The following is a 14,892-nucleotide window of genomic DNA, read 5'->3' as shown; positions in this document are numbered from 1 at the left end:
ATGTATGTATGTATGTATCCATGTAGATCCTCAAGTCCTTCTGTAGCCAGCCGTCGATCCACTGTGAGTCTACTACCTCGTACTGTTTGGACCAAGTACTCGTATGTACTCCGTACAGTACGGAATACCTAGGCAGGCAGCACCAGCACGGCTGTCCGGGGGTGTTGTGCCGAAGTTCTACTCGGTACAGTATGGGGTAATAGTGAGACCACATACTTGGCAATAATGGTAAATCGGTACCTACCTACATAGGTACTCCGTGAGTTCGGAGCCCGAGGAATATCTCATGAACATGCAGCGAACTACTGTACTTTTCCTACGCTGTCTTATGTCATGCCGTACCATACCATCAATCCACTCCCACCCTCCCTCCTCCCTCCCTGCCTCTGTGCTGGTCAGGTCTGTGAGGTGTGTATGTTCGTATGCCCCCCTCTATCCATTCGTGTTGGCAGGATGATGCCTTCGAGCAACGATGCTAGGCATGTATGTAGCAGCGTCTTATCGAGGTACCAAGTACCCCACATACTTTTATAATCTTGTATGGTAGAAAAAGGAAGACCATCCTTTCTAGCGAACGGGCTATCGTACCATGCCCTCATGACTTTCTCCGAGCCTTTCCATTGAGTTTTCCTACATGAAATTCTGTCATGGATCTTGGTTTACGCCGCGGCCCGTCCCTGAAAGTAATGACTGCTTGAGTAGTTGGCAGGCTGGATGGAGAAAAGTATAACAGAAACTCAAAGCCGAGGAATGAATTAACCCAAGATTGATCGCTGACCGACGATACCTCATACAAAAAGAGAGAGACACAAAGCAAAGAGAGCAAAGGGTAGAGAGAGAGAAAAAAAAAAAAAAAAGAAAAAAGAAAAAACACCTCGCTAAACTATGTAGACGACGTTATCAACAATGGGTGTCCCGCTCCCCCTTTCCCGCTTCGTCAAACAACAAAGTCCCAATCTCAAGTCCCGTCACTTTCTTCACCAGTATCTTCAACATGCCTCTTGCGCACCCCTCATCTCGCATAGATGTTTGCCGAACTAGGAGAAAGAACCGGTGGAAGCTGTCCCTCGGGAAGGAAAAAAAAAGGTTGTCAGATCGCAGATCGCAAAACACCCGGCGCCGGTGGCTAGCTGTGTCCACTCACGAAACCCCCTACGACACTGTACGACTCGTTCTGTTTGCGAAGTGTCAGAAAAAGTGAAAGGACTCGGGCTCAAGTTCCCCCCAAAATATTTGAAGAGCAGGGTTAGAAGGAGAACGCAAGAGATTCAGACGTACAAGTGAAATACCCTCCAGCTGCACCGCGACGTTGTTCATGGTGGTGTGGAGCTGCGAGTCAAACGCCAGGTAGACTTGGTCGTCGTGGACCTGCTTCAGGAACATAAACAGGTTGAGGCAGTGGCCCTCGGTCCGCAGCTGGTGGACGCAGCTGGTCACGAGGGGATCGCTCCAGACGGCGCCGCCGGGCTGGGAACTTCCGGGCGTCGCGATGGTGTTGACCACGGTTGTCAGGTCCTGGAGGCCCTGGTGTAGGTTTTCGTCGTGCGACATGTCGGCGTACGAGTGGGCGAGCCGTTGCAGGAACATGATCAGGCTCTCGTACTGGGTCACGTCGATCATGTAGGGGACTTCGCTGGCCATGTCGTGGATCTCGGTCTCGAAATGGGACGAGTCAAAGTGTGCCGTCATTTTGTGTTCTGGAGAGGTGGTTCTCGAAGTGGGCGCTTCGTGGACTCAGAAACTCAGGGTTGACGTTCTGTTGGGGTTCGTTAAGAAAAGGGGTGTACGTTCCTGTCGAGCTTAGAGAGAAGAAGATAGCCCTTCTGCAACGATCTGGGATCTCACATATCTTATACCTGCCTGTTCCAGTCGCCGTCGAAGCCAGCCACCTCCTACCAGGGTATAGACGACGAGATACGACCGCTCAGCCGTAATCGAAATAGTATACTCACGTTATACACCTCTGAAAGGCCAGCCTACGGGCCATATAAAAAAAGCTCATCCCTTGCATAAAGCGGCCCTTGACCTGTCTATCTCGCTGCTAGCCATCACTAAGCGACAGCCCGCTCCCAAGTAAAGCACTGATGGCTTCTGGCTGATTCTACTTGGGGGCCTCGGTTGTCGTTTCCGTACATAGACAAACCACCAGATCGAGATTCCGACGAAGATATGCGTCGTATACTAGGAACGGTAGGTGGTTCGGCAGGAGTAGTCGTCCACATTGTAGCCGCTGCTGACTGACCCACCCGAAATCTCTTGACAAGCTTGGAGATCGTGGCATTTTCGAAAGCATGGATGAGGTCAGCAACGGCTGTGTTGTACAGGAACAGTGGCTAGTCGCGGGGATCTCGACGTCCAAGCTAGATTGTACCGCCGACGCCATACACCTTCGATAAGCCCATAAACAGCATCAGCAAAGGCCGATTCGCCGGAGAGAATAGCTGTGGGGAGCCAAGACCTTGTCTGAGTAGCTATGTTCGAATCTCTGACCATGGGGGTATCGTGCTCGAGGCCAAAAGGAACGATCTTGTCCAAAGCAGCGAATGCTTGGCTTCAAAGACGTCGCTCCAGCCCCACTTAGTGATATAGAAGATATTCCAAACAGGCTCATGGGGCCACTTCTGACATCCTAGATTTCGAAGACGTCCAGTATCGTAGTGATGGTTGGCGGTGTCCGTAGGATATAGGCAATAACAATAACTATCAACATTAGGAGACCCTCAAATTCAAACCGAGCTTCTGCACCGGTAACTTGGTCGGAATCGGAGGGAGAATCGTGATGGCTTGGGGCAATCGTCCTGTCAAGCCCTGTGGCAATGGACGGGTACAACACCTGGTGGAACCAGTCTTGCACACACTCACACGTAGATGACTGACTAGGGTCCCATTGCAGCCCCGATGCGATAGCCGTGTAGGAGAGTTTCAAGTCCTTGTAGCGGCGTGCGTTTTCCTATTTGGGAAACATGATGGGAATTCTGCAATAGAAACGTTATCTGCTTACATCGGACCGTGAATAGAGTATGAGTAGTTGGTCTCCGAACACCATCGATAGCCTTCTTTTGGCTATGGCAGTGCTGGGAAGGGTATGCAGCAGTCAGCTGTACACGGGGGTGTTTTGCGTCCACTTCCGATCGGCATCTGTGAGGCTGTACAGTTCCTTTGCGGCGACCACCGCTGGTTGATGCCGTGTGCTCTGATCTAGGAGCGCTTGAGGGACGGACCTCCAACATAGTACTGACACGAACTCGCGTCAACTCGTGACTCTGCACTCTTTCATAGGGCACCCAGCCACGAGGCCCAAGTCGGACAGCGACACATTCGTCAGGGTATGGGGGTCGATGGAGGGGAATCCCCAAAGCGGTAGTGACCTGGGAGAAGGAGAAAAGGTGTTCGGGAGTTCTGATCACGTATTCGCGCTGGCTGAACGACGTGACGCCGAAGACGAGGCTGGCGAATCAGCGCTGTCATCATGGGGGCCACAGATTTTGCCAAGAGCCTTGGCACTATCAACGGGCTGAACCACATGGTCCCATTCGGAAGCCAACTCCCGGATGGGGGGAAAACAAAGGCTGAATGCAGCCTCCCGAATGTCTCTGATCATCTCATTTAGAAAAGGACATGGGTAACCCATGCAATCATGTGGCAGACCGAGGGCAGTCAACTCCAAAGAGCGTGAACCAAGCTATTTGGCTCGCAGACCACATGAACCCCCCAAAACACCATGCGTTGCAATCACTAACAGATACACTTGTTGGAAAACCTGGCTACACACTTGCCTTCATATTCGTCATGTCACTGTCATGTTCATTCATTGCCATTTCGTCATAGAAACAAGATTCCCATTCGCTCAGCCTCTGAAACAATCCCGACCCCAGCGCCATGCCCGGGAAACCGCAACCGCAACCGCAACCGCAAATGAAAAAGCATGGCGACCAGCAATGCAGATTTGCAACCTGTCCACCCCACGGTTCGCCTCAAGCATATCCCGCCGCACCGCTCCCTTTATCCAGCCCACCGGAATGTCCAGATTAATCCATTAAACCCCTTCTTCGGAATCAATCTCTCGCCCCACAAGATTGTAACGACCTGCTGGCATTGATCTGCTACGTCGGCGAAGGAACCTCTACCTGCACCCGGCCTTAGCTGCTGCGCCAAATCTTGCACCAAGCCGCTCAACGCCTGCCATTTCTTGTCACCCGTCTTGTTTTTCTGCTTCATACTCTGCAGTTCGACGGTACCGTTATTATGAATGCGACGAATGCTCCAAACCGCATTGGCAAAGTCATCCCTCTCAGCGAAAAGCCTCAAAAGCATAATGTCGAGACGAATATTCCATTCCGGCACAGGCGAGGCACAGGGCAGGCGTAACGCAAGAAGACCGCTTGTCAGGGCGAGGTCAGCGGCCAGCTGCGGCTCCAGACGTGTCGTTCTTGGAATGGGATGTGTCAGTGACGTGGTCGAGAGTGTGGTTTTCGTCTGGGTTTTATCCGGTGGATGGACTGTGGAGATGTCGTCAGGCTTTTCGCCCGTTTCCTCACTGATACTGGTCCGCGTCTCGGATGTTCGTGTGACGGATGAGTTGTCTTCGTGAGTAGCTGACGCCTGGTCGTCCGAGGATTGACCATCTTCTTCTTTTGGAATTTCGGTGATCTGGCAGTTTTCACGGGGCTTTGACTCAGCAACCGCCGTTCCTTTTGCTGACAAGTTCTGCATTCTTTTTGCAATGAGTCGGGCTAAAGAACCGCTGCGAAGCTCGCACAGTCTGTACGCACTAACGGCAATTAGCTTGCACACCCGATTGATGCCATCCTTGCTCTTGGAGGACACATCCACCAGTTTGCTTGTTCTGGTGCGTACGATGCTGGAAGCCTCGTAGCACACGCGCTCAAAAATCAACTCGCCACTAACAAAGTTCCCTTGATCGACGCAGATCTCGCCCTGAAGCAGGACCTGCTCAAGGTAAGCACAGATTGCTTTGTATGTGTGAAGGTTAGGCTCCGTTTTGCTGGCAAGGACATGTTTGGCAAGCTCATCACGAAGGGGCGTGACTCGACTGTTGCACGTGTCAGATGTTACCTGTGGCTTGTTTTCTGATGTGGCCTCTGGAATCGGGCTATGCAAGTTGATCGAGTTGATGTGGTTGTGTAGCCACGGCAACACAGCAAACTTCACAAAGCTGTCAGTTCGGCTGACGTACCGATACTGCGGCTCCGCCGGCAACGACAGATTGTATCCCATGCCTCTCGCAAAAGGACACTTGACCATGATCCAAAGAGCGTGCATAAAGTCCGCCGAGTCCTTGTAGCCACAGACATAGAAGGGAGCGTCGGCCTTGGTATTTCCACCACTGAAAAGCATGACAGGGTCAAACCTGGACTCCCACGGCTTCGATTTATCGTACGGGGCGTTGATCAGCCGTGACGATGGAAAAGGCCCAAAGACAGGGATGCCGTAGTTTTTCAGCTTCGCGCCCAGCCCTCTGATGGCCGACTGCACCCCAACCACCTTGTTCTCGGTGTACAGGACCGTCTTGCCTTCCAGGTAGAGCTGTTTACATGTTTTCAGGATGGCGGGGTGTAGCTGGCAGCTATTTATGACCGGGGGGCTTCCGTTGATCTCTTGATTGCCTTTGTGCTTGAATGGTGCGGCTTCAAGAATGCGCCTCGGATTCAAGTAGAGCAACTCGGAGATGCTGTTCTGCGGGGGTCGGCGCGTGTGGGCCTTGCGGTTGCGATCTATGCGCAGGAGGTAGCGGAGGATCTTGAGGCGAAGCTCAACGGGCAGCCGCAGCAGCGACGAGGGATTCGACAGATCTTGGGATATAGCAGGTTGCGGTTCTTCCTCTTCATCTCCATCACAGTCAAAAATCAAACGGAGGGTCAGGACCTCCCTCGAAGGTAAAGGCATCTTCTGTGCATTGCGTGTCCGAGGTCGATGATGAGGCTACGCATACATGGGCGTTCGAGGGTTGGGGTAACGGGGCCGATCTGGACAAATCGAGAGTTATGGCTGCGGACCAAGCATCGTGTGGGTACCCGGGTTAGATGATGTGAATAGCAGTGGTACTCTGGGCAATGCGATTATACAAGATTACAATCGCCGGTTCTTGAGAGAAGGATGAATGCCTCGAGCTGGAGAGAAAGCGGGGACCATGTCTGGAGTTGAGGTGGAGAGAGAACGATGAATGTCAATGCGAAGTCAAACAGCCAGATGTAAGAGAAACAATGGGCGGACAGTCTAGTGAGACATTCCTACCAGAAAAGATTCAGTGCTGGAAGAGATTTGTAATAACATGAAAAATGGATGCAGATTCTGTAGAGACAAGCAAAAGGGTGTCACGCAGCCCAAAGGATTTATTCTATCGTGACAGCGAGCAGAGCGAGGTAAGCGAAGCGAATAGATCGATCGCCGCACGAGCCACACGCCTGAGTAAGCACGTCTTCCGTATCACGTATCACGTGACGTTGGGTGCCAAAAGGGGTCCCGTCGTGCCCGTCTCTCAAGACAAGTGAAACTACCAGGTAGTATTGTCCCTCCAAGTTTGTTGATAGCATGTTCACATTATCTCCATGTGTGCTGTCCGCTGCAATCTTGTCCTTCTAGCATACAAGGCCTCGAGTACGATGCGCATGACCCGTCTACCCATCACCCAGGTTCGGCTCTGGCCATGCTCGCACATTGTGTCGGAATGGCACAACATCGACAGTGCAGCTTGGCCCTTTCAGCTAGTGTCCATATTATCCCCACTGACTTTCCTCTTCTCTCTTATGAAGTTGACAAAGTCGTCGATTGCCATCGGCCACGCACCATCTTCTGTCCACCAACTCAGAGACTCCCCATCCGGTTCTTTAGTCTTCATAACCAATTCACCAACCATATTCCACAGATCTTTGTTGACTGGTCTCTTGTTTTGCGACTCGTAGAACTCACACCACAGGTCCAACCATTGGGTCGAAGGACTATTCCACTCAATTCCCCCTTTGCCTTGCCGGAAGAACATGTTCCAGAAGTCGATTGCCGAGTCCACAGGAACACTTCGTTGCCCTTCGGGTTTGGCGAGCTTGAATGCATTGCGGTAGACTTGTCTGAAATAGGCTGGAGTATTCGCCAGTTTCTTTCTGATCACATCGACGTATTGTGCTTGTCGTGCTATCGTATCGTATGTCTTGTCACCCGAGCTGACACTTCGCCACCCAGAAACGAACGACTCGCGCTCGAACTCGCCGATGGATGGGCACTGCAACAGGTCACAGATGCCCAGGTGAGCCACTTCATCCAGTTCCACTCCCAGATCGGTCAGATATTTCTGAGCGCCCTCTATGCCAATTGTGTCTGGGGCGTCTTTAGGATTGTCTGGAAGGAGGTCAGTAGTTGCTCGTCAGAGTCGTCCTCGGTTAGGTGCATACCGCGATATTGGTCAAAGAGCTTGTTGAGGTTGTGCTGAATGGGAGGAACAGAGTTGTTGCCGGATCCACTTTGATAGAATCTGTAACAGAGTTTGTGTCAGTCACTCTTGATCGGTAAGCATTCATGCACAGACCCTGGTGCCTTGGAACGAGGCGCTTTGCCACCGCCCCTCCTGGCTCTTGTCGGCACCTTCACAGACATAGGCGTCATGACTGCAGAGACATTCGGCGGAGATGACTTGGCGAGGTTCGCCTGGGCTGCAGATGCAGTAGGCTTGACCTTTTTGGTCTTGGGTGACTTCACGTCCAGCAACAGAGGTGAATCGGCGGACTTGCGTTTTGGTGGCATAGTGATAAGTTGATGGATACACAGTAAAGAGGTGGAAGAGAGAGACAGGCACATCCGTCACCCAGAGCGAACAGTGGGCCCTCTGAATGGGGGAAGGAATGAACATGAGAAAAAGGATCAATCAACCTGCAGCTCGGCAAGCTGGAGGTGACTTGACTGGGTTCAGGGTTGAGGGTTGAGATGATGATGCAACAGTCTTGGCAGGCACAGGCACTGCCTACCTGGTTGCCCGCGCCAATTTCACGTCCGTATCCCTCGCAGATTGAGGTCGGCCTCAAAGAAATACAGGGCAACAAAGGCTGAGGCAGTTTTGTTTCATTCTGCCTGCCGTGGCCTTTGACAACCTGTGGTCCACTTTGTCACGCGACACTTCACCACCCAAAGCGACCCCCAATTGCACAACACGGTGGGCGTCTGTCAATTGGCACGAAAGAATAGAGAAACTGCCGACTTACGAATCAAGCGCTCTTTCCAGGTTCCAATTGTGGGGTCTCAGAAACTGCCCCGATGCCCTCAGTCAGTTGCCTCCAAGAACCTCGAGTTCACGTACCCTTGCGGCTATGCTCTCCTTGGCCTGAGTGAAATTGACAAATTGGGTTATTTGTGATCTTTGCAAGGGGGAATAATTCGGCATTCTGCTTGGGGTCTATCGCGCCAATGTCCTGATACAGATGAAAGACAAAGGTGGGCTGATGGTGGCTGATGTGAAAGGCGGGACAGCCTTGTGAACGAAAATGGAGGATTAAAGTGGCGCAAATGGGAGAAGACTTTGGGGGTCTGAAGGGGTTTTAAGAATAAGAATCTCACGTTATGTGTGTGCAGCACAAGGGTCTTATAAGTGTCTCGATGATTTTGAAAACAGTGTTTCTTTGACGACGTTGGAGAGAAGCGCGCCCAAAAATGCGACGGATTGGGCTAAAAGTTGACGCAACCAGCGATGGCGACAGGATGGCAGGTCAAGCGAGGATTAAATTTTCATCTAATCTAATCAATTAACCGTCGAGAAATGAGATTGTAGCGGGGCACGAGGGGTAACGAGGAGGCAGTAGGACAGAATAGCACATGCTAATGTCACAGAGCTACATCCTTGTGCCAGACATGAACACTACCCAAGAGAAATTCACATTACACGGTATCCGCACAGAATATTTTCTTCCACTTGTTACTTGGGTTTGACTTACTCGTGGCTCAGTTGTTCAGGAGCAGTTCATGGCTGGAGACGAGCCTGTGCCGAGTAGACCAATCGTCTGAAGCGGGAGTTGACGGATCGTCCCCTTGGAGTGTTGGCGTTAAGCCTACCCAGTAGCTAGGCAGCTAGGCACCCAAGGGACTTCCCGGAATGTATGGTTTTGTCAACGAACTGGGTACCTCCTTTTGCATCTAGGCACCTGTTTTAGACCATCGTCTGGGCACGGCGCGAATCTTCCGCCGCCACTGCCGCTTTAAGGTCTCGACGCATCATCTGCCTTTTGAGGTCGTGCCAGACAGAGACCGTCCAGATACATGACTGTATCAGTCCTTGACACGGAACATCATGGCCGCCAGCTTGATCAAGTTGTCATACACCAATATCTTGACCAGAAATCCTACAACAACAACAGCCAAAAGCTTCATCTTTACAACCAACACTATCGCGTATGCCTGAAATGCTTGCTCTCGGAGCGGAGTCTCTCGCCGCAGCCAGCGGGGACGATGAACGTAGACGTAGTATGTTGCGCAGGCGGTGAGCCCGTACATGAGACGGCCAGCGGCGGGCAGAGTCAACCCCCAGTAGAGGCACTGGAATAATAGAGTCTCTTGATTGCTGCGCTGCATCTGGCAAGTGAAGCAAATCACCTGCCACAGCATGTAAAGGATAACAATCCCAACAATCGCCAACATTGTAACAAAGGCTGTATTTCTCGGCGGTGTGGTGTCGACATCGCTGAGGTTCTTGTTTTCGGCATTGCTCTCATGAGGGACTGAGCCGATATCGAGGGACTTTCTGCCGCTTTCCTCGTGCTGCAACGTCTGATGTCCAGACTGGCCATCTTCAGCAGCGACAAAAGGAGTTTTTTCGTCGACGAATTCGAGAATGTGGAGAGGGAATTCGCTCAAGAGAGGCGTCGCAATAATACAAAGAAAGTATCGGGTGACTAGCCGCATGTCTACGATCGTGAAGGTTGCAATTTCAACAGGGGAAGATGCTATATCCCTCCACTTTCAAGGTTGCTGTTCTTTGTAACGCGCTTTTTAGTCGCTGGGCAGGGCCTGGCCAGCTTTTGGGCAGCGCTTAATACGGCCTGGCACCGCATCGCCAACCAAACAGAGCCTATTCTAAGTTAGATAGCATAAGCTCAGAACTGTCACTATCAAGCACGGTCTACCCAAAGCTGTTCAAAATACAAAGCACAGCGCCTGATTGACTCGACTTGGGTTTGAGGTCGATCTTCCAAGAGCTCAGTTCGATCAAGATAGCCATCGGTAGCGTGGTCAACTGTCAGGAATTCATCACTGTGACCGTGGCTACTATCGAATGTGGGGAAACTGCCAGTGCTACCTCTGCTGGTACTTGTGATATTGCGCTGAACACTTGCTGGGCCCATCCTTTGGTAACAACGTTGTACGTCTTGCTAGAAATGATCTTTTGTGTTGAAACGGGGCACAGTTGTGGATGTATGAATGTATTTATTATTATATCTGCTTATTTCCCCCCGGTTCAGAGAGTGCTTCGCACTTGTATATCAGTTGGCTTGAACTTGTGGTCCCGACTCACTCCCCTGCGGTTGATGCCAGTATGAGCTTTCGAGTCTCGCCATGCCCGCGCTCCTTGGCCAAGTCGACAGCTCGTCTCCCATCCCGCAGGGCTGCATTCCCATCCGCACCTCGCCTCAGTAACAACCATACGACGTCGTTGTGGCCTCCGTAGGCTGCCTCGTGCATGGGCGTCCACCCCCGGTTATCGCGTGGATCTGTCTCGCCCTTGCGATCCCGTTCCAGCAGCCAGCCCACCAAGCTGATATTTCCGGCTCGCGCTGCGTCATGGACGGGTCGGCGTCCGCTTTTGTTCGTGGGGACAGGATTGGCGTTTTTCTCAAGCAGGAAGTAGACCACCTCTTCGTGGCCTTCACGGACGGCGAGATGGAGCGGCGTGTCCCGGCTGAATTTCAATTGTGCATTCAGATCGGCATGATATCGGTGAAGCAGTGCCACAGCTGTTGTGCCCGCCCTCGCTGCGTCGTGAAGAGGTGTGCTTTCCCACATGGAATCTCGTGCGTTCGGATCTGCCCGATGCTCCAACAACAGCTGGACCAGGGCGAGATGACCACAGCTTGCAGCTTCGTGTAAAGGAGTCTTTCCACTCTCAGCTGCTAGGTTGGGATCTGCCTGCCACTGGAGCAGAAGTTCAACGACATGCTTATGGTTGCGGACGGCTGCTCGAAAAATCGCCGTCTCTCCTGGTCCCATTATGTCTCCATTGGACTTGATCTTCCATCTAGGGCCAGATATTGTGGCCGAATGAGACGACAAAGCGCCCAGTGGTCTGGATCGGAAAATGTCAGTTTCTTTGCTTCTAGTTCTTCTTCATTGGGTTGGCCGCACCGGGGCTCCGTGTCCCAAAAGTTCGGACGGGCTCCCTTTCTCAGCAGACACAGCGCTTCCACGACCAGGCCCAGATCAGCAGCGAGTCTCAACGCCTGATCTAAAGGTTCTGGTGTGTGGGCAAAGTGTGCCACGAGACCTTCAGCGACTGCGTGATGACTATCGGACGGATCATGGACATTTCGACTCGCAAAAGAAGAGCCTGCTCGCAGATTAGACCAAAGATGCCTCGATGCCTACGGAACCAAACCAACCACTGGTGAATCCGAACGACTCGAGATAACCCCTCAAATAGTTGCGGACGGACTGGTACGTGTCATCAGCCGAACTCGCAAATTTGACCATGGTCGAATGATCGCCATCGACGGGGATTGCTTCTTCGATCTGATGCGGCAGATAAAACCTGGCAGAGGGTTCTTTCACAACCTCTATATACTCTCCGGAGCGCCCATACGAGCCGTCCTCATTCTGCCGAAATGTAAGACACGCATTGGCTGCTACCTGGACCGACCCGGAAACTTACCTTTGCAACTGCCCTGGTCATTCGAGTCTCATAAAACGAAACAATCTTTTTGCCCATGGTCATGTTGATGAAGCTCTCCATGATGGGATTGATCCCCGAGGAAGATTCGATGATTTCATTCACCAGCTTTTCCCTCTGAGGCGGATAATCTAAATCTTTGACCATTTTAGTGACATCGGAGAGGCTGATACCACGATGTGGTACACCAAAGAAAAGGAATGCATGAGTTGCTTTGACCAAAGACCCATCATCCTTCTCTCTGGCCTTGACCAGCGCCTATATTTCCAATCTCGTCGTCAGACTCAGCTCCTCCAGTGACGAAATCAATGGTATACATACATGAGCGATAAGAATGCCTCCAAAACTGTGACCCAAAAAGACTATCGGCCGATTTCTCTCCTACATCATCTTTTGTGTCAGCCCAACGACCAGCGCCAATGGATGCCACACACCTCGCGGGTTTTTCTCGCTTTCCTGAGTTCCTCTAGAAAGCTTCGGACGTAGTCTCTGGTCATGTGGACAGCTTGATCTTTCAATTTGGCGTTGTACCCGAAAATCATGGTCCTACAAGCTTTCAAATATTCATCTTCACAGAGAAAATCGCGAAGCCACATCCGGTCCTTCCCTCCGGTCCACGAACCGAAGGCATGGCCGTTGAGTCCGGTGACTGCAATAATGCTGCCGAGATTCCTCGGTCAGTGTTTTGATGTGCCCAAAGGAGACCATTCTCAGTACTTACTCAAGAGGAATTCTGCTCCCGTGGGTTGGATACAGTTGAGTGAGACCATAGAAATCCTGGTCGATGTCTATGTCCCTGGAGCCTTTCACCTCGATCTGTTCTCTCTTCTCGCTAAGACGGCTAAGAAAGCTAGGCATGGATGGACTAAACTTGATGATGGCGGTCTGAGTCTCTCCATCATCTGTGCATGTTGGAGCAAGTGTTATTTTGCATGTTATCGTCGTCTTCTCCGAGGCCTCGAATCGACGACAGATGACATCCTTTACACTCTCGAAGCTATATTCCAGGGGCACATTGCGGGCCCGGACTGTGTTTCTGTTCTTGTTGGTGGCCATGTTTGGTAGACTCTATCGCCGCGTCAAGGAGGATGACCACCAGAATCTAGTCGAGTGCTTCGGGAATATCTCACTCCATCATCCTCCGACAGTCATTGCAATACAAAAGGCAGAAACGCGGAGCTCGTATTCTATTTGCCTGAGGCAACCTGGTTGGCCGCATCACTTTCGGCAAACTACCTCTTCTAACTGGTCGTTGGACTGGACCATTTGCTGCACATCTGCCTGAAACCACTGGACACCACCACCCTGTATCTCTCTAGTTCGCCAACTGACGTGTCTTGTGGACCTGGACCCACGTATGCAACTAGTCATGAGGCTGAGTAGATGGATGCCCTCGCAGGGCACTTCCCACTCCTCCCTCAGACGAACGACAGAGCATTTGGCAGATGCAACTGACACCAGGCCTGCGAATACATAAAGACAAGATCACATTACTGTACCATCATTACCCGCTGTAACAACCACCATCCCCTCCAGAATGACCCAACACGCAAGCCAACTGGCGGAGAAATACACCCAGAGCCTGACTTCTATTCTTGGAGAGGCCAATCTGCGTAACCTCTTAGAGAGCCATGTCAACAGATCCATGGACAGCATCGACAACGTCAATCCGGACGCTCTCGATGGACTCATAGGGGCAGTGTCCGAGCGATCGGCGATTGAAATGATAAGGATGTTTCCAACTTTGCTCCAGGAACGGATACAGAGCCCGGCGATTCGGAATGCACCAAAGATGGATGATGGTATGTCGAAACTCCTTGAATTCCCTCGAGTGTGCCTTCAGCTGATAGCTGATCCTTTTCCCTGAACAAATATAGCTGGGCATCCCGTATCAAGGCCCACCTATGGACCACCCCTCGGAGGGAGTGATCTAGGGTACTTCAATAACAGAAACACCGATTGGGGGTTGGAGCCAAAACCCTCATTCGACGGATCTCAGGCTTCAACCTTGGTCCCCGAACGCCAGGAGCCATATCAAGACCGCCGAGGTCGTTATTCCTCGGAAAATGAGCCACCAAAGCGAGGCGTCGAGTTTTCCCAATCACCTTTCTCTCCCGAGAGACCAGCGCCGACTCAACCACACCGAGGTGTTGAGATATATAACGCACCGTTCGTTTCTGGGAGACCATCACATACTCAACCACCCCGAGATGTCAGGTCTTCTAACCCTCCGTTCATTTCAGGGATATCACCAACATTTCAGCCAAACCGAGGTGGTGTCGAGTCTTCTAAGCTACCTTCTACTTCTAGGATATCACCGCAAGGAAATTCAAAGCTCTTTCCCATTTCAGAATGGGCCGAACAGAGCCCGGAAAGCAACCGCAAAAGGGCAGTCCAGATGCAAGAGCCCGGCTCGACTGCCGTGGACCCAGCCGCATCATATCCCAAAGGACCGGATGCAAATGTAAAACGGCCCCAAAGGGAGTTACCCCCAACATACAGTGGCCTTGGGCAGCCTTCAGCGAATCCGATAAGTTCTTCAATGCCGGCTCGGGAACGTGACCATGGAGCATTCTCTTCCGAGACCAGACAATCAAGAATGCGCGAAGAGCCCCCTCTCAGCAGCCGGCCTGTGTCCCAAAATGAGGAGAGACCGCTCACCCCAGACGGTGGATCCTCGGAGTCCGATTTCGAAGAGCGACCACTCACTCCTCTCTCAGACGATTCGGAACAAACATACGCGGAAGTGACCAATTCTCCGCAGAAAAGCCAAGAGTTCCTGACAAGGACGATCGAGAATATCGGACTCACAGAGTTCTATGGCGAGGACCACCCCAGGTTGCAGACCGTCGCCGCCAACGCTGCCGCCAGAGCGGCCGGTGTCGCAGCCCGATATGGACTACCGCCGAAAACAACCCTTGGAGCGATCAAGCTCGCCCTGTACAACTTTGTGATCCTCTGTGGTAAGTTATTGTACTCACTCCGGAAAAGGGGGCTGGGCTCATCCATCTTGG

General features: G+C 51.9%; 5 protein-coding genes across 5 annotated transcripts; all 5 read right to left on the bottom strand.

Moving 5' to 3' along the window:
• Window positions 1-1,126: 1,126 nt before the first annotated feature.
• Window positions 1,127-1,689, bottom strand: AYO21_02774 (hypothetical protein; the record flags this gene model as incomplete). The annotated part of the gene is made up of 2 exons (XM_022652750.1): window positions 1,127-1,174; window positions 1,279-1,689. The coding sequence occupies 2 exons, from the start codon at window positions 1,687-1,689 to the stop codon at window positions 1,127-1,129; spliced, it is 459 nt and encodes a 152-aa protein (XP_022514775.1).
• A 2,313-nt stretch (window positions 1,690-4,002) lies between these two features.
• AYO21_02773 (hypothetical protein) lies at window positions 4,003-5,907 on the bottom strand (the record flags this gene model as incomplete). Its single annotated transcript, XM_022652749.1, has 1 exon — window positions 4,003-5,907. One exon carries the CDS (start codon window positions 5,905-5,907, stop codon window positions 4,003-4,005), a length of 1,905 nt encoding a protein of 634 aa, XP_022514774.1.
• Window positions 5,908-6,721: 814 nt separating this feature from the next.
• On the bottom strand, window positions 6,722-7,755 carry AYO21_02772 (hypothetical protein; the record flags this gene model as incomplete). Its single annotated transcript, XM_022652748.1, has 3 exons — window positions 6,722-7,353; window positions 7,407-7,486; window positions 7,541-7,755. The coding sequence occupies 3 exons, from the start codon at window positions 7,753-7,755 to the stop codon at window positions 6,722-6,724; spliced, it is 927 nt and encodes a 308-aa protein (XP_022514773.1).
• Window positions 7,756-9,267: 1,512 nt separating this feature from the next.
• AYO21_02771 (hypothetical protein) lies at window positions 9,268-9,900 on the bottom strand (the record flags this gene model as incomplete). Its single annotated transcript, XM_022652747.1, has 1 exon — window positions 9,268-9,900. One exon carries the CDS (start codon window positions 9,898-9,900, stop codon window positions 9,268-9,270), a length of 633 nt encoding a protein of 210 aa, XP_022514772.1.
• Window positions 9,901-10,506: 606 nt separating this feature from the next.
• Window positions 10,507-12,934, bottom strand: AYO21_02770 (hypothetical protein; the record flags this gene model as incomplete). Its single annotated transcript, XM_022652746.1, has 7 exons — window positions 10,507-11,278; window positions 11,338-11,539; window positions 11,592-11,805; window positions 11,861-12,136; window positions 12,200-12,259; window positions 12,313-12,538; window positions 12,600-12,934. The coding sequence occupies 7 exons, from the start codon at window positions 12,932-12,934 to the stop codon at window positions 10,507-10,509; spliced, it is 2,085 nt and encodes a 694-aa protein (XP_022514771.1).
• Between the last annotated feature and the right edge of the window lie 1,958 nt (window positions 12,935-14,892).

This window comes from Fonsecaea monophora (assembly GCF_001642475.1).
Source record: "Fonsecaea monophora strain CBS 269.37 chromosome Unknown Scaff13, whole genome shotgun sequence".
In the NCBI taxonomy this organism is placed as follows: Eukaryota; Fungi; Ascomycota; class Eurotiomycetes; order Chaetothyriales; family Herpotrichiellaceae; genus Fonsecaea; species Fonsecaea monophora.
Note: the sequence above shows the minus strand (reverse complement) of the source record. Positions and strands in the feature narration are given on the sequence as shown.